Below are 25,199 nucleotides of genomic sequence, written 5' to 3' on the forward strand. Positions count from 1 at the left end.
TAATAAATCCTAAACCATTTATTTTTTTTTCTTTTTTTTCTTTCCTTTCTTTTCTCTTTTTTTTCTTTTTTTTTTTCTTCTTTTTCTTTCCTTTCTTCTCTCTTTTTTTTCTTCTTTTTCCTGTCTTCTCCAGTTCTCCCCGAGTCTGCAGTTCAAGGCTTCCAGCTCCATTGTTTTTTTTTTTTCTCTCTCTCTCTCTCTCTCTCTCTCTCTCTCTCTCTCTCTCTCTCTCTCTCTCTCTCTCTCCCCTGCCATCGCATCTCTCTCCCTCGATCTGCCGCTGCCGCTGCCGCTGCTCTGCCTCCCCCCGCCACGCCTTCTTTCTCCCTCGACTGTGTAGGTGAGGTAAGTTGATTAGCTGGGATATTGGGTTGTTGTGGAGCTGTGGAGGTGACGAAATTTCGCGAAATTTTGACGAAATTTTTCTGAAATTCAAAAAATTTGGCTGTTAGGGTGTTTAAAATTTCGCCTGAAATTTCGAATATTTCGCCGAAATATTTCGAATTTTTGTCGAATCAATGTTAAAATTTCGGACCCCTTCAAAATCGAAATTTTAGACAAAATTTCGCCGAAAATTTCAAAATTTAAACCCTTGTATGGAAATGAGTTATAATTTTTTGTGGTAAATCGATAATTAAGCCAAATAGAAAGACATATGTTTTTCTGATTTCTTTTTATGGTTGACTTATATTTTTCTGATTTCTTTAATGGTTGACGTCAGTCTATTTTATTTCTAGTTTTATATTTTCTTATGATAATATAGATTATAGGTGCCTGGGAATTGCCGAATTTGGAGTTTGGGACCCATTTGCTTCTATTTTAACTGTTTTATAGTCGTTCGTTCTAGAAAGGAACTTACAAGGGAAAATGACTTTGGGCCGGCATTTTCCTCTCGTTGCCTAAATTGAAATTCTTTCTTTTAAAAATTTAAAAAATGTATTTATAATTAAATTAAAGTTAGTGCTAAGGCTACTTGGCGTAACTATTCCAGGACATGAAAACCACTAACTTTATGTTTATTTAATTATATTAAAATATTTTTATAATTCTTATTTAGCGTATTTAAGCACGCATAACGGCATAACGCGTTGTCTGTAAATCTTTTAAACCCCTTAATTGGGCTTCACGATTGTTTTATTTTATTAATTTGGTGAAAAGATCTTTACATCAAATACGGAAACACAGTACGGACAAAATGCAGAATGCAGGACTTTTATAGCATCTAACTAAATTGAGAAGATTCTATATATGTGAGGAGTAAATGCAAAATAAAACATTTCGGGCTTTTGTGCTAATGGGTCTAAATGATATAACAGGTGATATGTTAGCATTTTATTTCTTACGGATAATTGAGGTTCAAGGTGTGTCGAAATTTACTAACTAATAGTTAGTGATATTTCATTTCAAGTTCGAGAATGCACAATATGTTGTCTTATATAATTTTGTGTAGGTGCTTATGAAGATTTTTTTAGATCTCTTCACTTATTATTAATTAATCTTGAGTTAGATGTTTTAATTTTTTTAATAATATCAGAGCAAGTTTACTCACGTGTAGTGCATAGGCATATGAGACTATGAAATTTTATTTTATATTAGAAAATTACAGTATTGTCAAGTAGTTTATAAAATATCAAGTCACTCCTCCTATTACCAATTGATTTTAAGTTAAATGTCTAAATTCCTTCACAAATCCCTCTTCCCATATTACAAAAACACATACAACATCATTTTAGAAGTATAATATTGATCATGTATTGCTACCATATATTATTTTGCTTGGAAGGATGATTGGATAGAGAAGGGTTAATTGAATCTCAGCCCCTCAATCACCATTGCTAGACATATATGGAAGAAAAAGCTAATCATAAGCATATATTCTCTGTTTTGAGGTAGTAATATATAATCATATTGATTTCCTCAACAAAAAAAAAAAAAAGTTAAAAAAAATCGAACCCAATATTTAAAAAATGTCCTTGAGAGAGTCCCTAACATCTCCCCTCATGATTTTCTTCTTCTACCCTCCCCTGTATACAAACCCCCAACAAGAAGACAATCGCAATCCCATAGTCAAACTTGACTTGCAAGCCAATGGCAGGCACCGCCACGTGTACTTAGCTAAATGAAGCTCCCTTTACGACGGCGTTTGGCTGACTGCTACACCCCAGTGACCCCACAGCTCTCAGCATCCCCCACAACCCCTTGGCCTTTGCTCTGCTCCTCCCCTGCTCACCATCCTTCCCCATTAGCCCATCACTCCCTTCACAACCCGACCCGAACATGGTGGGTGGGGTCCGCCGGCTCTGCCTGCTTTTGATGTCTCCTAGCTCCATCTCTGTGGGAAACCTCGCCATTCCAAACATCAACAAGTACCACTTGGACTTCGATGGAGTACTCGACAAAACAGAGACATAGCTACTTTTCGATGTCGTGGAATTCATTGCCTTTCCACTTTTGGACGAACACTTTGTTGTTGTTTTGTTGAACGAGTACGACTTCCATGATCGGAAGATGTCCTTTTTGGATGACGATGAAGTGATGCGTTTTGGGTTGGTTTCTTGGTGGTTGGTGTTGTTCTGGGCTTTCTTCTCCGGAAACTCTTTGTAGGGGATGAGTTTCCCACAGAAGATTATGTCTTTTCCATCTGATGGGTACGTGGAGGCTGTGAAGTCTTCGCTGAAGAACTCAAAGAAATTGTCCTCATCATCGAAGGAGGAGCTTCGAGTTGGATCATAGTCTTTGGAGAAGTTTTGATCATCCCAATTGGCTGAGTCACTGTGAGTAGGAAGATCGCAAAGAGAGAGTGTTTCCTCTGCTTCATATGGATCTTGGTGTTCAAATTCTGTGTAGTTGTTGTGTTGTAGCACTTCGTCTTGGGCAATCATTTTTGGGGTACAAAGATGGAGATCACAAGGACCGAAGCTGCTTGAGCAATTAATATCAAATTGTTGTTGTTGGGTGTGGAGAGAGAGGAAGAAGCACTCATTGTATATATAAGATAAGATCATTGGGTTTAATTTGGTAGGGTAGATGGGGATGGCTTCTAGATGGAATGTACTAAAGGAAGTAATTAATTATGAGTTAATAAATGAGAAAAGTCTATGATTAAGACGGTGTGAGACTACTTATTACTGTATGATTTACTTGGTATTCTAGAAGAGCATGCAGGCAGAGGAAGGCTAGCTAGCAGGTGAGCCTCTTGAGTCTGAGACGTGGGGTCTGTTCTTGTAGCAGCATAGTCTTCTAGATGGGTTCAATGGGCTTTTTGCCTCTTGGGTTCTTGTTTTGGATGTTAGTGTTTGCTGTTTTGTGGGGGCTGCTTTTTCTTGTTACTGTTGAGAGTAATGTGGAGCAATGTCCCACATCGGAAAACTAGAGCTTAGCATATGTGCTTATAAGTCTTGGGCCTCTCCACCCATTACCAATTGGTTTTGGGTTGGATACTCTAATTCTATCATAAGAGTAATGTGGAGCAATGTCCCACATCGGAAAACTAAGGCTTAGCATATGTGTTTATAAGTCTTGGGCCTCTCCACCCATTGCCAATTGGTTTTGGGTTGGATGCTCTAATTCTATCATGGTATCAGAGCTTGGTTATCCGCGTGTAAGGTCCAACGGCCACACGTGCTCCCACGTCACCCAATACAATTTGTTCACGTGTAAGGCTCAAAATATCGCCACACGTGCGGGGGCGTGTTGAGAGTAATGTGGAGCAATGTCCCACATCGGAAAACTAAGGCTTAGCATATGTGTTTATAAGTCTTGGGCCTCTCCACCCATTGCCAATTGGTTTTGGGTTGGATGCTCTAATTCTATCATGGTATCAGAGCTTGATTATCCGCGTGTAAGGCCCAACGGCCACACGTGCTCCCACGTCACCCAATACAATTTGTTCACGTGTAAGGCTCAAAATATCGCCACACGTGCGGGGGCGTGTTGAGAGTAATGTGGAGCATGGGAAAACTAAGGCTTAGCATATGTGTTTATAAGTCTTGGGCCTCTCCACCCATTGCCAATTGGTTTTGGGTTGGATGCTCTAATTCTATCATGATATTCCTTGGTTATGCTCCTGGTTACAAAGGCTTTATTTGCTTTGACCCCACTACTACACGAATTTATGTGTCTAGGCATGTTTACTTTGATGAAACTATATTTCCTTATAAAACTCTCAAGTTTATCTCTCCATCAACTGCTTCTTCATCCTCAGATCCTATTGTTCTCTCCATTTCTTTGCCTTTATCACCATCAGTCTCTCTTTCTCCAGTTTCATCACCAGCCTCATCCCCAGATTTATCACCTTCACCTGAGCTATCCACTCTTGCTGCTACTCAACCTACTACAGACATGTCTCATGCTGCTGGTAATACTTCTTCTTCTTCTTCTTCTTCTGCTCTTGTTCCATCTGATTCTATTATTAATACTAATCCACCCTTCCCATCACATCTTGTTGAGCAATCTATTTCATCTACTGCCAATAAACATGGCATGCAGACCAGATCAAAATCTGGTATTTCCAAGCCTAAGGTTTATATAGCTACGTCTTGTCCTGATTATTCTACTACGGAACCTTCATCTTTTGCTATAGCTTCTCAACTTCCTCAGTGGCAAGTAGCTATGCAGGAGGAATTTTCAGCCTTGCAGAAACAAGGAACATGGCGATTAGTTCCTTTACCTCCACAGAAGAATTTGGTAGGTTGTAAGTGGGTGTATAGGGTGAAGAAGAATCCTGATGGTTCTGTTGCTCGACATAAGGCCAGATTGGTTGCAAAAGGGTTCAGTCAGGAACAAGGGCTTGATTATGAAGAAACATTTAGCCCTGTGGTAAAGCATGCAACTGTGAGAGTGGTTCTTTCTTTGGCGGCTCAATTTAAATGGGAACTCAGGCAATTGGATGTCAAAAATGCTTTTCTGCATGGCATACTGCAAGAGGAAGTCTATATGTCTCAACCACCTGGTTTTGAAGATTTGGTTCATCCTTCTTATGTTTGCAAGTTAGAAAAGTCTTTATATGGACTCAAGCAAGCTCCAAGAGCATGGAATGAAAGATTTACCAGTCACTTGCCTAGTCTTGGTTTTCATTCATCATATGCAGATTCTTCATTGTTTATTAGGTGTATTGGATCTTCTCTGGTTATTCTTCTATTGTATGTGGATGATATCATTTTGACTGGCAATGATTCTACAGCAATTCAAGACGTTACAACTCAACTGTCTCAGGAATTTGAGATGACCGATCTTGGAGCTCTCAATTATTTTCTGGGGCTTCATATTTCTTCTTCTAATTCTGGCATCTTCTTACATCAACACAAGTATGCTAAGGAACTTCTTGCCAAGGCAGGAATGGCTGATTGTAAACCAAGTTCCTCTCCCTGCTTGCCTAATGTTAAGTTGGTTCAAACTGATGGTGTTCCTCTTGCTAATCCTGCAGCTTATAGAAGCATTGTAGGCGGTCTGCAATATCTCACTTTCACCAGACCTGATATTGCATTTGCTGTTAACACAGTGTGCCAATTCATGCACATTCCTACAGATCTTCATGAAAAGGCTATCAAACGTATACTCAGATATATCAAAGGTACTCTAGACTTTGGGATTCAGTTTAGACCTGGACCACTTAATCTATCAGCATACAGTGATGCGGATTGGGGTGGTGACCCTAATAACCGAAGATCAACCACAGGTTATGTTGTATTCCTTGGATCAAATCCTATTTCTTGGTGTTCAAGAAGGCAACCAACTGTTTCAAGGTCATCTACTGAGGCAGAATATAGAGCCTTAGCAGTCACAGCTGCTGAATTAGCTTGGATCAGACAGCTGCTTTGTGATTTGCATGTTTGTCTCTCCTCACCTCCTCTGCTTCATTGCGATAATTTGTCAGCTATTGCTCTTTCATCAAATCCAGTCCTTCACTCAAGAGCAAAACACATTGAAATCGACTACCATTTCGTTAGAGAGAGAGTTCAAAGAGGTGATCTTCAACTTGAATTTGTGTCAAGTTCAGAACAGCTTGCAGACATTTTAACAAAGGCACTTTCCTCTCCTTTACTTCGATTTATGAGAACCAATCTCATGCTTTGTCCTCCAGACAGACATGAGATTGCGGGAGGATGATAAGAATAGCAACTAATTAAGTTAGTCTGGTCAATGTTGTTGACTGGTGACTCAGCAGCTGTGCCAGCTGTGTGGCTGTTATGATGCTGTTATGATGTTGTTAGAGATGATGGTTAGTTGTATTAGTTGGTTGTGCTTGTTATCCACTTTTAAAGCCTTATATCATAAACAAGTTACAAACCAAAACCGTTCAGTGCATATTCCTTGGTTATGCTCCTGGTTACAAAGGCTTTATTTGCTTTGACCCCACTGCTACACGAATTTATGTGTCTAGGCATGTTTACTTTTCTCTCTCTTTTCTCTCTTCTCTTTCCTTCTCTTTTTCTCTGTAACCAAACACTTTGCTTAACCATGGAAGATTATCATGGTATCAGAGCTTGGTTATCCGCGTGTAAGGCCCAACGGCCACACGTGCTCCCACGTCACCCAATACAATTTGTTCACGTGTAAGGCTCAAAATATCGCCACACGTGCGGGGGCGTGTTGAGAGTAATGTGGAGCAATGTCCCACATCGGAAAACTAGAGCTTAGCATATGTGCTTATAAGTCTTGGGCCTCTCCACCCATTGCCAATTGATTTTGGGTTGGATGCTCTAATTCTATCAGTTACCACGTGGTTGCTGGTTGATTCTTTTTGGGTCAACATAGATTAAGGAGGCTCCTATGGCCTATAGGGACCTGTGGTTCTGTACCAATACCAAGATGATGTGGTTTATTGATTTTATTATGTAATTTGCACATTAAATATGAGTTTTTTGTTGTGCAACTTGTATATGCAGGTCCCACTTTGATAGCAGTATGCCACCTCATCTTTTGGCCTGAGTAATATATAAACAAACAAATAATTTTCAGCTCTTTTCATTAATCTTCTTCTTTTAATTTGAGTTGTAGTATTCTATTTTTTTTTAGATAATTAGACTTAGATTTTTTAGAAAAATAGTTTTTAAATGAAGACCAGTTGGGGGTGTTTTAAAATTTATAAGAAAACACTTTTAATTCATAATAAAGTCATTCTCTGATTTGAAGGGTATTTCTCCCTATTTGAAGGATATTTTCCCTCTTAGGGTGTAGTGTGGGATTTTGTAGAGGCTGCATATTAGATTTTAACTCCAAGATTTTGGGAGGAAAAAATAAAAATAAAATGACTTAATTAAAAATCCTAAATCACTACCGGTCTTAGTTTAAGAAAAACTCATAAAATGAACTATACTCTAAGTCTTCTTTTTCTTTTTCATGGTAAGAAGTATTATTATATCTTTCACTTGTCAGTTTTAAAAATTAAAAATTTTGCTCTTTGGTTCACTTGTAAATTAAATTACTCTATACGAGTCAACTATAATCTTGACATGCTCAAATTGAGTTCTTATACATGTATACATTTGATCAACTCAGTCTTAATCTCAACTGTTATGGTTTTATTTTCGACATTGTTAACTCTTTGGACAATTCAGTCATTTCACAACTCAAAAAAGTCAAAATTGTAGACGCTTCATTAAAATAGGTCATTTTATGAAATTTCCGGCCTTTTTTTTCAGTAACATTTTTTTTTCCGTAATTTGAGGTGATCATCACCTTATGCATTTGGTGCAGAGATCGATATTAACCCTCCTTTAACTACCATTGAAAAACACCATTAATTTGCATTCGGATCTTTGCAAATTAATAAGATTTTGCATGTAGAATTTAATTTGCTACCAATACTCCCATCCATTCAAAATATGGAGAAACATTATTTCCAGAACAAAAATTATTAATTATGGTCAAAACAATGTACAATCACACTTAATTACTCTGATCATCATAACTTTTTTTTTTCAATTTTGAAGAAAAAACTAAACATGTTCTCATTTTAAAAAGGAACTACAAAATATAATTTTATTAGGGGAATCAAAGTTTGATTGGTTGATTTTTGTAAATAGTTCCCAGAAGATATATATGACAATGAGAGACTTAGGTGTCTTGAGAATACTACATCTGATATCTCTCTCTCCCTCTTTCTTTTTCTCTCTCTTTCTCTCTCTCTCCTCTCATTTTTCTCTCTTTCTCTCTCTGCTATGACACCAGCCTGTTTCTATCACGGGGACATACAAATTATTCTATATGACAGTTAATGTGAAAATGAATATTCAAAGATGTGTTCATAAAAAAAAAAAACAAAAACTATTATACTATTCTACTATGGGAGGTGATTTTCACACTTCTTTTTTCTCCATTTGCACTCCTTCTTATTTCTTTAAATTTTGTATATATTTTTATTATTTATTTTCCACATATACCCTTTAGCTTTTAATTATATAATGTCATATATGCAACATTAAATCCTACACATTTAATTTTTTAAAATTATCATAATAATATGTCTATTTCTATAACTCTCTTTTAAAAAAGAAGAAAAACTTATGTAATTCTCTATACTTATGTTCGTCTTCTTGATATATAGTACATTTAGCTCTCTTTTCTTATTAGTTATCATGCGACATTTATTTTTTTTAAGATCAAATATGCTACAAATTAGTAATGGTTGCTATGGGAACATTTTTCTTGGCAGTGTCAAAAGACCCAAAAATGAGAGAGTTGATTAATTGAAAACCCCAATTAATTTCATAACACAAAACTCATCATCAAAAGAAGAAGAAGATACATAAATCATAACCCTCATGAAGAAAAAAAAAAATATGACAAGCTAAATATTTTCCTAATGGAAGTATAGAATGATGATTGAAAGCACGTACAAGACTGGTTCACATAAATCATGACTCTCATGAAGAAAACGAAAAATATGACAAACAAAATATTTTTCTAATGAAAGTATAAAATAATGATTGAAAAAGACTGGTTCACAAAAGAAAAAAAAATAGCTCAGAAGACAAAGAGATGCAATATGAAAAAGATACAACGAAGGGGAGAGAAAATTACTTATTTTTATTTTTTTAATAACGATGGAGAATTTAAGAAAAATAATCATTACTGAAATATAATTAAAATAAAAATTCAACAATCATAAAGGGTATATTTGAAAAAATATATGATAAAAATATACAAAATACATTAAAAAAAAAGATAAAGTGCAAACGAAGAAAAAATGAGTGCAAAAATCGCCGCTCATTCTACTATTAAAGTCCAAAATCGGTGGTACCGTGGTAATGTCTTTTTGTTTGGCTTTACCGTAAAATTAGGGTCTGATTTGTCATCTTTCGATCTTTACGTGTGGAAAATGCGAAAAATTACATCACTCTCAGAGAAAGGGACTCGCTAGTCATTACTCATTAGTCAAGCTTGGGAATCAAATTCAAAGCAGCCGAATGTCCCAGTGAAGCAAGCAAGTCCTTCAGTTCAACCTTTTTTACTAGTAATTTGTTGATCAACTTCAACTTGTTTACTGGGTTTTAACTTTTAACTACTAATTAATGCATCAATTACGTGGTCTTCAAGATACTTCTAGTAGATCAATTTTCAGTCGATTCAAGTCATTCAACATCGTTGCTTTTGCTTGGCCAATAAAAAACAAAAAACACATCGTTGCTTTTGGGAACCTAATCTCAGTCGTTCATGATGAGTAATGTTAATTGTACGTAACAACATTTGCCGATCATACAGCCTTTATACACGAGAGAAAATGTCAGTACAAATAGCATATTCCATAATATTCCATAATATTTTTTTTGTCTTTAATAAAAATAACGTTCGTTGAATTTAAATACTAAATTTTAATAATTTTTTAGTTTAGATATTAAAATATAATAGCATTTTAGATTAAGTATTAGTTAAAAAGTCAAATATAATAATATAGTAAAGTGTATTATAATTCACAAATATTACATCATATGCCAGTACAATAAAATAAAAAATGGTCAATTACAAATAATTTAATAAAAAAAAATTAAATTTGTGTTTGACTGCTACGCAGCAAAACGGCTTAGAGTTTAGCTTCCAGGTTTTGGACTCTACCCAAAATCGAAGACTTAAACCATAAGCCATAAGCTCCGGAACTCTAATTCTAAACGCTAAACCCCATTTATATACCCTACACCTCATTTCTATACCATAAATCACATTTCTATACCCTAACTAAATTAAGGACAACGTTATAATTTTATGCTCACTAGTACAATTTGACTACGTTAGCCAATTTTTAAGACAATATAAAAAGCCTCAAGAACAAAAAGGTCAAATGAAAATGCCCAAAACAAAATGGCCAATATGTTTATGACATAATCTAAAAAACTATATTTAAATTTGGTAATCCAATTGAAATATTATATGGTCTTCATACTATTTTAAAAAATTATTAGGATTGAATATTTAATCCTAATTTTCTAATAAAAATATGGTGTATAATATGATTGATAATATTTTTCTCGTCTTTATACAAAATATGGTGTATAATATGATCAAAATATATGTACATTAATTCATCATAGGTTCATATAGTTTTATGCAGGCATGGAGTGAGTCAGGGTATGATCGAGTTGCATTCGTTAGAGCTTAGAGAAGTTAGGTTGGGCTAAAATAATATAATCCATATAGTTGTTAGGTAGAGTATCACCGTATCATGAATTTTTATATAATATAATTAGATATAATTACACTTAGGTTTTTTAGAAAAATAATTTTTAGATGAAGACCGACGGTGTTTTAAAATTTAGAAAAAAATCCTTTTAATTTATAATAATTTATAAGAAAATCATTTTAATTCATAATAAAGTCATTCCCTAATTTGAAGGGTATTTCCCTTTATTTGAATGGTATTTCCCCTCCTAGGGTATAGAGTGGGCTATGTAGAGGCTGTATATTAGGTTTTAACTTAGAGATTTTAGACGAAACTCAAAATCTTGGAGTTAAAACCTAATATAAAGCCGTAAAAAAAAAAAAGGATTTAATTAAAAACTCTAAATCACTACCGATCTTATTCTAAAAAAAGACTCATAAAATAAACTGGACTCTAAATCTCCCATAAAATTATTTTATATAATATATTTATTATCTCTATTTTTCGTATATATCAAATAATTTATCACATATCACATGTATAATGAGAGAAATAAGTAATAGGAAAGTTTTTTCCGGTGATTTTTTCTATCATGTATATAAATTGTTGTCGATTGTAGACGTAGACGGTCTCACATTTTAATTACTAGATATTAATGATGAACAGTCACCGTACACGTGGAAGATTGTTATAAGCAAAATAAACCTGATGATATACCAGGCCTGGTCCATGCACGTACGTACTGACAGTCAATGAGCATGAAGAAGACTTAAGCCTTAGAATATATTTCTTGGTTAGCAAGCCAAACCTGCTTCTTAGTACTTTCAGGCCCACCTAGCTCAGCTCTGTCTACCACAGCATTGTTCTTGTATTAATTCATCTTATAAATAAATAAGAGTTAAATATAAAAATGATTCATGAACTTTACAGTGAATCTCAATTTAGTCCACTAACTATAAAAAGTGTCAATTTAGTCCACGAACTTTCTAAGTTATATCAAACCAGTACAAATGTTAATTTTCATCAAAAAATTAACGGAATTAATCACATGAAAATGTGATGAACGGACTAAAATGTCTTTAAAAATGCGGTCACTTGCTGTGCACATGACTAGTTTTCGTTAAATTTTTTTAAAAAAGTTAACATTTATACTGCTTTGGTACAACTTGAAAAGTTCGTGGACCAAATTGACATTTTTTATAGTTAGTGGACCAAATTGAGATTCACTGTAAAGTTTATGTATTATTTTTGTATTTAATTCAATAAATAAATATATATATATGTATATATATATATATTTATATCACTTCGAGAAGCATTATAATAAGTCAAATTTTGGGAAGGAGATCAACAGGTGAGAGAGGTCATCAGTGACCGCACACGTCACACCAGACAACCCCCAACCATATATATATGTGGTGTGTGTGGTCCATTAATTCCATCCATGTATGTATGTCGCCATGTACAGATGTCCTATACTGCCAATTAAGGTATGCAAAACGACATGCAAGTTGACTGTGAAAAAAACTTGTAGTTGTGGCTTTCGATCTTCTTTTATTACTTTTTTGTTTAATGGTAGGGTTGAGCCCATGGAATAGAAAACTAAAGGTTGAACTTTGAAGCCATAGACATATGTCTCCCAAGTTTTCCTACTTGTTTTCTTTTTTCTAGGGAAATTATAGGCTGCTAATTAATTAATGCTGATCGGGGGATGGTGTTAGTTCTGTTTTGTTTATGATTTCTTCTAGAAGCAGATCCGAATAAATTAAAAACAAATGTTTTCTTCTCGAGGAAATTGGAAAGATGTATCCAAATTTATAGGAAGATATTAATTAATCATCTATTGCCAAATATATATTATGTTGAAAATTATAAATCAAGACTCTACCTTTTAGATTCACGGTCTCTTAGATTTGATGAAATTACACGCACACCCTTTGCATTAATTACTTTTGTTAGAAGTTACTTTTTGACCATCTTTTATTTTAGAATTGTTTTTTTTACTCATCTTGATAACATCTAAACTAACAAGTGATTTTTATTTTGGAAATATAAAAAAGACATTTCTAAAGTCAAAGATACTCAAAAAATAACTTATGTCAAAGGAATATGATGAAATATGATGAATTGAGATAGTATTTTGTAAATACGTAACTAACGTATGGCATAAGATGTGTGTGTAATTTCATCAAACCTGAGGAGCTATACTATAAGTGAAATTATCCTTATATATATTGTGAAGTTTATGCATCAAAAGCTACATATTTTGAATTTTAGTTTATGTTTAATGAGAAATTTTTGTATGTGACTATAACACCACATAATATGCTAATGTCGTGTTATTACATACTCACATTATAATATGTATACAAATTATTAATATCTAAAACCTTAAACCTTAAGCAAAATTGTACGCATGTTATAATTTGAGTAGATTAGTAATATTACGTCAACATGTCACGTGGTATTACGATCAGATCACATACAAAAAAAAATATTCACATCTAATAACATATATAACATGTCAAATTAATTATTTGAATTTCTTATCCTATATTAAGTATTTTAATACAAAATTGTATGCTTGCCGGGATAACATATAAATAATAGAAAACCTTTGAGTTATTATGAATCTTATGACTGAATTTTCTTTATGCTAAGTATATAATATATGAATCCATCAACCTCCTGCCATATTCATTATAGATTACCTACAAATAAGAAGACAAACGGAAGCTCATACTATTGCTGTTGCATGGTAACAAATGGTTCCAACATATATATATATATATATATGATGAATGCGACATTTTTCACATTTCTAGCTGCTTCAGTGGCTTATTACGTGAACAAACAAATCAACTGTAAAATAATTAACAAGCATATATATATATATGTATATATATAAGAGGGTTCTATCTTCACTAATCAGGTGCAAGTCTGCAACCTCTTGGCCGGGGCTAATTAAGAAATCAGTAATCATTGATCATTACATATATAGATTATAGATATATATAACAAAAATTATCGATTTCTCAGAGTTCAGTTTCAAGTGCATTAAACACATGCATAATGGGATATTCGATCACGGACATACCTAACCCATTATCAAAAAGAACAAAAGAAAGAAGATATACCTAACCCATCATAAATTGTAAATACTTTATGTGAGATTGTGGAAATTTATTTATTATAATTATATTGTTAGTAATAAATAATAATAAGTTGATGGCTCTACTTATTTAAATTAAATCGTCTTAAGAAATGTACATAGTATATATAAAAAAAATTGTAGTACTAGCAATTAATAAGGAGTCGTGGAAAAGATTTGTTAGAAAAAAAATAAATTTACTCATAAAAGCATATATTGTTTTAAGGAATAAGTTGGTACTTTTACGTATCACATTGTAAGGAGTAAACTATTTTATGACGTTAGGTATCTCATTGTAAACTAATATCTTTATTTATCAATTATATCTTTTCTAAAATATGAAACGAGTCTCATTATTTATCAATTATAACTCTTAATACAGGATTAGGCCACTCTCAAGGCTAAAAGGTAAAGTCCAAACTCTATCATGCGCACAAACGGCCGGGATGGCCCATAACCCTAAACATAGGGCCGGCTTCAAACGGCCCATCGAGTTGGCCATTTTTACAAGCCTAGTTAAAGTTTGAATTTTTAATAATTTAGAAAAGAGGAAATTACAGATTAGTCCAGTTATTTTATACCTAGTTCAATTTTGGTCCACAATCTTTTTTAAGTTCTGTTTTGGTCCACTAAATGTTCCACTTGTTCAGTAAAGGTCCATATTTGTTTTCTCAAATTTGGCATGCTTTTTATCCTATCAAATCTCACTCAAATTCAGCGAACATATATTTGTTTTAAAGCTATGTATTTCTTCTTTACAACCATATAAAAATCATTCAAATTGGAGTTCTAAAACTCAAGATAATTGACCCCAAAGTAGGGTACCCGAAACTGCCAATTTTTCAAACTTCACCCAATCTCAATTCTTTTAGATTATAATACTCCAAATTTGTTTTTATGACTAAGAAATGATGAAACATAACTTATAGTTCAATTATAATTGAAGAAAACACAACCCAAAGGATTTAAAGTCACAAGTCTGGACCTTTACTGAACAAATGAAACAATTAGTGGACCAAAACAGAACTTAAAAAAGATTATGGACCAAAATTGAACTAGGTATAAAATAAGTGGACCAAATCTGTAATTTCCTCTTTAGAAAAGGAGTGTAGACTGTGTAGTTGTCATTAAAATTTCGGTGGAAGGGCACAGGCTGGTCTTATTTTCTCTCATTAATTCTTTAGACTAATACCGTAAATCTTGGCCAAAAAAAAAAAAAAAAGACTAATACCGTAATGGTTTTTTTTTTATGACTGAGGTCCAAAATTATAACAGCATGTTCCACATCATATTTTATATGGAAAATTAAAGAAAAAAGACTTGATATTTATATCTTTTTACAGTTGAGGATGTCACATTCAATTTAGTCAAATTAAAGAATTCACTTTAGTTTAAGGTATAATCAAGGATGTTTGGTCACTTTCGTCAGCTAATCCGTCAATTTTAATGACATGGCAAAGGTATTTTTGTCATTTCACTTCAGTTTTGTTCACATGTACAAAATAAATAATAAATAATTCTAAAATTTTAAAACACTTTAAATCAATTAAAAATAAAAAACATAACCAAAAAATCTCATCTTCTTCCTCCCACCCCTTCCCCATTGTCGTGCCGCACCCGTGCCTAGTCCACCCCTACCCCCCTCAACCAGTCATAGCTTATTGGTGGCAGCCCTCTCGCCCCGATCTTCTTTCTCTCTCTTCCTTTCTCTCACTCCTCTCTACCTATTTCTTTCTCTTTGCAAGGTTAATTTAGGTATTGGATACATATTTTTTTTTAGGGCTGCTATTTGCACACCCTAAAATTTCTTTTTGCACACCCCAAAAATTTAATTTGTGAAATGACAAAAAACACCTAAAACAAAATTACCCAAAACCTCATCCCCTCTATCTCTCCTTCCCTCTTTCTACCATCTCTCCCCGTCACAGCCCAACCCAACCCTGACCACCCCAGCCCCGCCCCAGCCTACCCCAACCCAGCCCTGACCACCCCAGTCTTGCCCCTTCTGCTTGCAACACCACCGCGCGCAGCGCCTTCCAGCCACCGCGTACAGCACCGTCGAAGCTCTCTCTCCCGACGTGCTCACCTGGCGTGCCCTTCTGCTCGCACCAACCCAGCTCTCTCTCTCTCTCTCTCTCTCTCTCTCTCTCTCTCTCTCCTTCCCTCCCTCCTCTCGCCCAAGTAGAAATTTTCTCCAAGTAGCTGGTTCGGCGAGTACTTGCCGAACGGGTCCTTGATGTTCGGTGGGTACCTGCTGAACAACACTCACATCGTTCAGCGAATGATTGCCGAATAAGTGTGACATTTTCGGTGGACCAGTGTCGAACGGATGCTGCGCGCATGAGGAGAGAGAGAGAAGAGGTGGTGCTGCGGGGGAGGAGAGAGAGAGAGAGGAGGGTGGTGCGGGAGGGAATGAGGTAGTCGGGTGAGAGGCTGGGGTGGTCGGGGCTGGGTTGGGGTGGGCTGGGGAAGAGAGAGATGGAGGGGGAGGGGGAGAAGTGGTCCGGTGAGGAGGGAAGGGGTGTTTTTTTTTTTTTTTTTCTGAGTTGATGGGATGTGTTGGATAAAATGGGAATATTATGGTAATTGGGAGGGGTGTGTGTATGAGAAAATTTAATTATGGAACTGGTGTGAGGGTGTGAAATGAGAAAAAGTGAAAAAATGGTGTGCAAAAAGAAAAAAAAGGGTTGTAAATAGCAGCACTTTTTTTTTTCTATAAAAATAATCATTAATTGCTGATGTGTCTAAGTTTTTGGACCTCATTAAAAAAAAAAAAGGATTTGTCAAAATCCAAAAACATATAAGGTTTTAGTCAGAAGTGCCTCTTAAATTTGGACCTATGTCTAATTTTCTGATTATTCTAAAGTATGCTCCAATCCCAAAAAAGTGTCCATTTACTTCCAAAGTAATTATTAGTAATTGGGCTTGGGATAAACAACCAAAATGCCACTCCAACCCAAACCCATCGCATAGGTCAATACGACGCCGTTTTCCTGGCCCAGTAGAGTCCATCACATATTCATATTAATATATTATATTGCTGGGCCTGCCAAGAATCGTTTCCCGGTTCCCGCGTCATTCTAGGATTATCCGCCTAAAACTCATAGACCCACGTCCACTTCAGCGCGTGCATCACTCTCCACGACAACGCATCCCCCTCATTGGCTCATTGGGGAAGAAAAAAGCAAAAACGTGCAATCAAGCGAGTAGGGGATTCAAATACCCGCCAAACAAAGTAACAGAAGGACGCCACCGTCATAAAATTGATGACACCAGGGGCAATTTCGGAATCACAGTGGAAGTTGCTCCGGTATAAAACTCACTCAAACCCTATCGACTCTCACTACCCTGCATCGTTTGCCTCTGTCCTTCTCACTCTCAGTCTCTCTCGGCGCTAGGGTTTTAGCACAGTTCTCTCGCTCTCTATCAGGTTCGATCCTCTCTCTTTCTCGCTTTCATATGATTCTAATATCGATTTGTTTCGTTCGTTGCTATTGATTGCATTGCGAGTCTGCTGGATCACTACGATTTGATTGTGATCTTTGAATCAGCATTGGCTTTGAATCGCACACATCGTTTTCCGATCTTTATTTATATTCAATCTTGATATATTTTTTTTTTCTGTTTGATTTTCGAGTGTTGTTGAATGATTCGATGTTTTGATTTTTTTTCTTTTTGATCTGATTCACTGTATGTTTTGTTCTATAATTGGTTTTATCGTAATGATCTGCTTCTGTTAGATCTTACATCGTTGATAAATTTCTACACATGTTATTTCTGTAATCTTTTGCTGCCCTTAATTTTAGTAGAAATTGGTCATCGGATCAAGAATTCTGATTAGTGTGCATTAGGGAATTTTATTATCTGTAAGTGGGAGTTTTTGATTGCATGTTTTCTTTTTTAATTGCTTATATTATAATAATCTTCTCCTTTGTTAGATCTGTCACTTTGTCTAAACCTGCTCCGGTGCTCCCTCGTTTTTGGTCATTTGCTGCTTTTTTTTTGGTTCTGTGGTATTTTATTTTATTTTATCCTATTTGTTTTTATTGGTGTATTCTTGCTGTCCCAAATTCTATTTTAATCTGGTAAACCGGGCTACAGTTCTGGTCATCCATAATTTTTTAATTTTTCTTTTTTGAAGTTATGCATTTATCTTAGTTTTCTTTTATAATTAGAGCAATTTTATTTTCTTCAGTAATTGTTTTCCCCAATATGTTTGTTTTACAAGAAGTAGCTTTGCATTAAGCCATTCCCTTCATGGATGGTAAAATTGTGCTTTTGATATTGATTTATTAGTTTTCAGGCTTAACTTGCTATGCCATTGGTGACTTTTTGAAATTGATTTGTCAAAGAAATTTGTTTCCTAGAGTTTATGACTGGGTTTCTTACATATTTTTGTATCTTCATGAACAGTTTCAACTTAACACTTCATAATGGGTAAGGAGAAGTTTCACATCAACATTGTGGTCATTGGCCACGTCGACTCTGGGAAGTCAACCACCACTGGCCATTTGATCTACAAGCTTGGAGGTATTGACAAGCGTGTGATTGAGAGGTTCGAAAAGGAGGCTGCTGAGATGAACAAGAGATCATTCAAGTATGCTTGGGTGCTTGACAAGCTCAAGGCTGAGCGTGAGCGTGGTATTACCATTGATATTGCCCTTTGGAAGTTTGAGACTACCAAGTACTACTGCACTGTCATTGATGCTCCTGGTCATCGTGACTTCATCAAGAACATGATTACTGGAACTTCCCAAGCTGACTGTGCTGTCCTCATTATTGACTCCACCACTGGAGGTTTTGAAGCTGGTATTTCCAAGGATGGTCAGACCCGTGAGCATGCTCTTCTTGCCTTTACTCTTGGTGTGAAGCAAATGATTTGCTGCTGCAACAAGGTATGTTTGGGACATTGTGTTTTAGTAGTTCACAGTAAATTACTAAAATGAGTATCTTGTTTGTGTTTGTAAATGTGTATCCTGTAATTGTGACGTGAGATTTCTCTCTGGAATTCTCATGCTTTAAAAAGGGAGCAAGCAGTGTTAATGTTTGTAGATTCCCAACTAAACGTCACAAAGAAAGCCCTGAAACGTTGACGGTCCTCCCATTTGTGGGAGCTCCTCCGTTATGGGGTGGTCTCATATTCCATCACCTTGTGGAGCGGCGTTTGCATTTACCATTTGGGACTGGCCATGAGACATACATTCCTTCTCCTTTGTTCTCTTATTTTTCATAAAAAAATTGAGTACCAAATGTTATTGTTTGTCTAAATTTGAATTTTACTTTATTTGAATTGATTATCAATTGAGATCAATTCATTTTTGTCTACTGTTATTGTTTATTATGAATTGAGATCAATCCATTTTTGTCTACTGTTATTGTTTGTCTAAATTTGAATTTTACTTTATTGTTACTGATATCAATTGTTTTTATTTCATAGATGGATGCTACGACTCCAAAGTACTCAAAAGCAAGGTATGATGAAATTGTGAAGGAAGTCTCATCCTATCTGAAGAAGGTTGGGTACAATCCAGACAAGATCGCCTTTGTTCCCATCTCTGGGTTTGAGGGTGATAACATGATTGAGAGGTCCACCAACCTTGACTGGTACAAGGGTCCTACCCTTCTTGAGGCCCTTGACTTGATAAATGAGCCCAAGAGGCCCTCAGACAAGCCCCTCCGACTTCCACTTCAGGATGTGTACAAGATTGGTGGCATTGGTACTGTCCCGGTCGGACGTGTTGAGACTGGTATCATTAAGCCTGGTATTGTTGTGACCTTTGGACCCTCTGGACTGACAACTGAAGTAAAGTCTGTGGAGATGCACCACGAGGCTCTTCAGGAGGCTCTTCCAGGGGACAATGTTGGCTTCAATGTGAAGAATGTTGCAGTCAAGGATCTCAAGCGTGGGTTTGTTGCCTCAAATTCTAAGGATGACCCAGCTAAGGAAGCAGCCAACTTCACCTCCCAAGTCATCATCATGAATCACCCTGGCCAGATTGGAAATGGTTATGCCCCTGTGCTGGATTGCCACACCTCCCACATTGCTGTCAAGTTTTCTGAGATTCTGACCAAGATTGACAGAAGGTCTGGCAAGGAGCTGGAGAAGGAGCCCAAGTTTTTGAAGAATGGTGATGCTGGGTATGTTAAGATGATTCCCACTAAGCCCATGGTGGTTGAGACTTTCTCGGAGTATCCTCCACTTGGTCGATTTGCTGTCAGGGACATGCGCCAGACTGTTGCTGTGGGAGTCATCAAGAGTGTGGAGAAGAAGGATCCTAGCGGAGCCAAGGTAACCAAGTCTGCAGCCAAGAAGAAGTGAATTGTGCGCCTTGTGGGTCCTGCAAGTGAAGGCCATCAGCAGTATAGTTACAATAAAGCATGGGTTCTTGATACTAGTATTTCCAGTGGCTCTTTGAGTGTCGTCTGTTTTGCTGGTTATAGTTTTAAGTCTCCACCGTCTTCTCGTGGCTGTTCGCAGAACTGGGTGCTTGATAGGCGGTGGCGGGTCTACTATAATCTGGAGTCCTTTACTGTTTTGTTTTTTGTTTTCAATTGTGTCTTTTGAACTTGGGATGCTTCTCTTTTCTTTATCAGCTATGGAGTTTTGAACTTGTTCCTATGCTTCTAATTTCTGTCTTAGTTTTGTTTCAAATTTATTTTTGGTTAAACAACAATGCGAATCATTTGTCACTACTCTCCTGACCACTTTGCAATATTCGGAGAGGGAGGGAGAGGGAGAGTCGATAATATGCGCACAAGACTGGTTTCTCTTTAGAAGATCAACGCGAAGTTGCCTTTGCAACTCAATTTTATGGCATTTCACATTTTAATTATTCAATAATGCTAAATGTATTACATTTACTATCTCTTTAATTAAGGTGAGATCTACTTGTATTGGTGGACTTCACCTCTCACTCCTAACAACTTCTTTCTTTATCCAAAAAAAAAAAATTGAATCTGTCACATAAATCAAGACTACTTGGGTTGAAATTTGAAAATAGATAAGGGAAGACTAATAATAAGGACCATGCCATCTTCTCTTAATTCTGTTTCTACTTGACTTATAATATTTGTGCGCCGTTTGGCTTGGTAGCAGCAGGTTTCAAAAAAATGGCTACATGTTTTCTCTGGAACCATATATTATTTTCAATTTATACGAAAGCAAATTGTTGCAAAATTTTGTCCTGTTTGATTGTGAGTACTCAACGAATTTACTTCCCTTCAAAACTATTTTTAATCCACAATTCATTCTAGCCTTGTTGTGGCCTTGGGGGGAGGTAGAGTCAGACACAAAGCAGCTCTTTATGGCTTGCGAGGACAGCCCTGGAATCAGCAGTGTTGAACAAACTGGGATTGACCTCTTCCAAAATATGTGCAACTTAAATCAAAATGGGGCAAAAATATTAAATCAGTAATGATAAACAAATTGACATGGTGTGCAGACCACACTAATCATTTATCCATAGCAAATAACCCAAAACTTAATTATTTCTTTATCCAAAAACACGAAACTGGTGTCTCATGAATCAAAAAAACAGGTATGAGTACCCACATAGGCTCATCCCAATACATGTTTTGTATAACATAATTCAGCCATCAAGAGCAAAACTTCCCAGAACTCGCATCAAATGATCACAAGTTCTTAAAAGCCGATTCACGAGTTGCTTTCTGTGGGGTCAGCCTTGCTAACAAAGCCTTGTTATGACAATGATCAGCATCAACGAAGTAAAAGCTTCCATTGGCCTTGAAAGTCACAAAAGGTCTATTGGTTTCTGGTGGCCGGATATCAGCAAACTTAATAGTCCTTCGGACGGACGTTGCCAGCCATGACAACATTTCCACCTCAAAACTGTCTGAACCAGGCTTCCACCTGAGCTTGTGAATGTATGGGGTCACGAACCAGTGAAGGGCAGCTGTGGTAGAAGCACTCAAGAATATCACTGAAGATGCCACAGCGCCCTTTATGATCACATTCATGTCAGGAGATGTCATGAAGGTTATTACAGGGCCTAAGGATACAGAAAGGCAGCAGGTTGAAAGCGAGAGAAGTTTCACTTTCTTAATAGTAGATGAGATTGGACCATAGTAAACAACCCCAGAGTCTTTCTCATCCTCCCCAGCTTCGGCCCCTCTACGTGGTCCAATGCTGATTTTGCCATCATCTTCTTTTATTGTGGCATGAGAAGCCCATCTTTTCTGAAAAGCATTTATCTCGGCACCAGAGTTGAAACTGGGTTTGGTGTTCAGGCCAAGTGCCCATGCTCCAGACCTACAAGGTTGACACCCTGAAACAGAAGATTTTACTACCAAGAGTAGTGACAAATACAACTATTAGGGGGGAAAAGTAGATGGAACATGGAACTTTGTATAGCAAATAATTCAGAACAAAAGAGTTACAAAAATATTATAATCGTAAAACTGTGAGAGAGAGAGAGAGAGAGAGAGAGAGAGAGAGAGAGAGCGAAAGAGATTTACAGGTAAACACAAGTTTGAAGACAATGCAAATTACTGAAAAAATGACATCGGAATCTCATGGGGGTTGAACTTTGACCTAGCTTCTATAACGACCACAGATGTTACAGTTTTAGCATATCAAATACAATTTCATTATGCAATAATGGATGCTAGTTTCTTCTTCTTTTTTTTTTTACAGGTTTGTTGATGGTAACAGAGTACAACCATAACAATCCACAAGTTTCATTTAAAAGAGAAAACGGTAGCATAATAACAACAGTGACCACAGCATGGAACCCTGCTTGCATCATGGTCAAGGACATATCAAAGCCTAAGTAGCATGCTGATAAAAGAGGAGAAAAAGGTTTGAAGCAAACTGAAGATTGCTGCTAGAATTAAGCCAAAGGACATATCCTACAGTTGACCATATCCAAAACAGTTTGCTATCAATTATACGCTCCAAACTAGTAATGCTCTGAATATCAAAATGGCCTGATTCTAGCCCAACCAAATGGCCCAATTGCCAGAAAACAATCTCCTCGAAGGAAAAAACAATGAAACACTTTGGTTTTGGAAAAAGGGTTTCCAAGAATAATAGCAAAGCACAGTCTGGGTGCAAAGAAGATGATTTTCACAACATAATTTACAATATATAAAGGACTGATGAAAGGCTGAAAGAGAAAAAAAGGCACATCTTTTCGCCATATTGAATTTTCCCAAGCCAGAAGCTAAGCCAAAGGTGTCTAATTATTCAACAAAGTATAAGATCCAGACAATGGTCTCTGCGCAAAAATTATTAAAATGAAATAATAAAAAAAGGGATAAAATTGAGCTTGTTGTGATTCTTGTGAAGTGGTCAATTGGGTAGTGAATTTACTGCGGAGTTTCTATATTCTGATCACTTAAAAATGAAAAATGTAAATGAGAGAGAGAGAGAGAGAGAGAGATCTTAAACCCTAATAGATGAATAAATTGAAAAAATAATGGGAAAGCAAGGAATGTTGAAGAACCTGAAACGAAGTTAGAGGATGCTGCGAGCTGTTTGGAGTGTGATCGCAGCAGGTGAAGGAGAGCCGTTCTTGCCATTTTTGCTCCACTTCTCTCCACTCTGATTCTGAGTTCTGAGCTACAGAGACTCACCAATTTTCAGGGTTTAACATTCCTTGGACAAAGAAAGTCGGTCCCCTCAAAAAAAAACAAACTTTGAAAAAATTATTATGTATATATAAAATTACGTAAAACTCTTAAATATCATCGGGCATTTGGTCTAGTGGTATGATTCTCGCTTAGGGTGCGAGAGGTCCCGAGTTCAATTCTCGGAATGCCCCTTTCTTTTTCCCTTTCCGGCTTTCTTTTTTCCTCTTACACCCACCATTTTTCTTCACGCACCCACCATTTTTCTTTTAGAATACTCCCAGTCTTCTAGACAGCCCCTACTCTGTCCTCTCTGTTTTCGCGCGTTTAATCTTTATCTGCTTAGTCAGTCACACAGTCAACTGACTCAACTTTGCCTCTGTTTTGTTTAATCAAATTTTCAACGAAAAAAAAACAAAATTTCAACGACCACTTCAAATCGATCCAGAAGCTTGACTGCTTGAGAACCAACGCCAACGCCACCACCCTCCATTTCTAGAAGCGCTATCACTTTTAATTTTTTACTCCATATATAACCCTTTAGCCCAATAACAAACACCGACAACAACAACATCACCATCTCCACTACTACTTGCCCATTTCGTCTTCTACTCACATCAGCAATGGAAGACACCCCCACCACCATTTACAACCTCCAATTACAAGACCCAGTTCAAGAATATGAAGACCCAGAAGAAGATCAAGAAGATGCACTTTCTCTCTGTGATCTCCCACTTCACAATGACACTGACCAACAACAAAACCCAACCTCTCCTTCTGACCCATCAGACTTTTTCGAATTCTCCACAGACCCAAATGGGTATTCACCCATTGACACCGTTCTTTTCTGCGGAAAATCCATCCCTTACGCAGAACCCATTTCCATTCCGACCCGAAAGCCTCAAATCAACGACCCATTTTGCTCCAGATCCGAATCTTTGAGATTTTCACACACCTCCAATTCTCACTCGCATTTCTTACCAGCTCGTTCCGACTCTCTCCGGTCACCGGCAACCGGGAACTGCCGGTCGCCGTCGAGCAATTCGCGGAAGCACAAGGCGCTGATAGGGTTGGTGAAGTACCACCAGCCGGAGATGGAGCTGAGTGACATAAGGAAGCGGCAGAGTCGGCGTGCTCCGGTACCGATGTTTCCAGTGAACGGTGGGGAGCAACCGGTTGTAGCCGGTGGAAGGAGTGGAGGGAAAGGGCATTGGGGTCTGATGACTCTGATGAGACCGCTGAGGTGTCGGTCACACTTCATTAGCGCGTTGGCTAAGGCGGCTCTTGGTTGTATTCCACGCGTGTGAGATTGGTGGGTTGAGACGTGGGTTGTTGCGACTGGGTTAAGTGGAGTATTGGACTTGGAGGATAATTTGTTTTATTTTTTGTGTTCTGGCTTCGTCATGTACATAACTAATTTTATTAGTATACAATTTTTTTAATATCATTTGGTGCCATTTGATATTTCAAAGTACCCATATTTATTTTTTAAAGTTTCTTCACTAAAAGATGTCAATGTGTAAATTATACTCTAAACTTTATTTATTACCAACAATTAAAATATTAACATATATATATATATATTTGTAACTCCAATATTAATATTCATTTTTTTATGAATTTAGTCCAACACAAGGGATCAAACTATAATTTAGCTGGATGATTCAAAATTAATTTACAAGAGCCCCAACTAATACTATATACAATAATGCTAGTTGTCCCACATTTTTTTTCCCACATTTGTATCCCACCTGATGTGTCATTATTTTACTGGATATGTATTTCTTTTTTCTTTTTTAGGTTTTATTTTTTAATTTGTAGTGTCCAATGTATGAATGCCATGTAAAATGGTATGAAATTGTG

At 36.5% G+C, this 25,199-nt stretch overlaps 3 protein-coding genes and 1 non-coding gene across 5 annotated transcripts; 2 read left to right on the forward strand and 2 right to left on the reverse strand.

Annotated features, from left to right (window-relative positions):
• Positions 1-1,634: 1,634 nt before the first annotated feature.
• LOC147290185 (uncharacterized) lies at positions 1,635-3,120 on the reverse strand. The gene has a single exon (XM_086238070.1). The coding sequence runs from the start codon at positions 3,003-3,005 to the stop codon at positions 2,112-2,114; it is 894 nt and encodes a 297-aa protein (XP_086094196.1). The 5' UTR covers positions 3,006-3,120; the 3' UTR covers positions 1,635-2,111.
• A 13,983-nt stretch (positions 3,121-17,103) lies between these two features.
• On the forward strand, positions 17,104-20,441 carry LOC147290186 (elongation factor 1-alpha-like). The gene is made up of 3 exons (XM_086235130.1): positions 17,104-17,178; positions 18,162-18,643; positions 19,186-20,441. The coding sequence occupies exons 2-3, from the start codon at positions 18,182-18,184 to the stop codon at positions 20,065-20,067; spliced, it is 1,344 nt and encodes a 447-aa protein (XP_086091256.1). The 5' UTR covers positions 17,104-17,178; positions 18,162-18,181; the 3' UTR covers positions 20,068-20,441.
• Positions 20,442-21,203: 762 nt separating this feature from the next.
• Positions 21,204-23,369, reverse strand: LOC147290187 (uncharacterized). 2 transcript variants are annotated; one of them, XM_086237547.1, is made up of 2 exons: positions 23,213-23,369; positions 21,204-22,033 (listed from the first exon to the last, which is right to left on the reverse strand). In XM_086237547.1, the coding sequence occupies exons 1-2, from the start codon at positions 23,286-23,288 to the stop codon at positions 21,381-21,383; spliced, it is 729 nt and encodes a 242-aa protein (XP_086093673.1). In that variant the 5' UTR covers positions 23,289-23,369; the 3' UTR covers positions 21,204-21,380. The 2 variants fall into 2 exon arrangements, with proteins under 2 accessions (XP_086093673.1, XP_086093672.1); XM_086237546.1 differs by having other exon boundaries at positions 21,204-22,051; positions 23,213-23,358.
• An 89-nt stretch (positions 23,370-23,458) lies between these two features.
• On the forward strand, positions 23,459-23,530 carry TRNAP-AGG (transfer RNA proline (anticodon AGG)). The gene has a single exon. It is a non-coding gene; the product is annotated as a tRNA-Pro (tRNA).
• The last annotated feature ends 1,669 nt before the right edge of the window (positions 23,531-25,199 follow it).

Source organism: Dryas octopetala, chromosome 3, assembly GCF_963921425.1.
Source record: "Dryas octopetala chromosome 3, drDryOcto1.1, whole genome shotgun sequence".
Lineage (NCBI taxonomy): Eukaryota > Viridiplantae > Streptophyta > Magnoliopsida > Rosales > Rosaceae > Dryas > Dryas octopetala.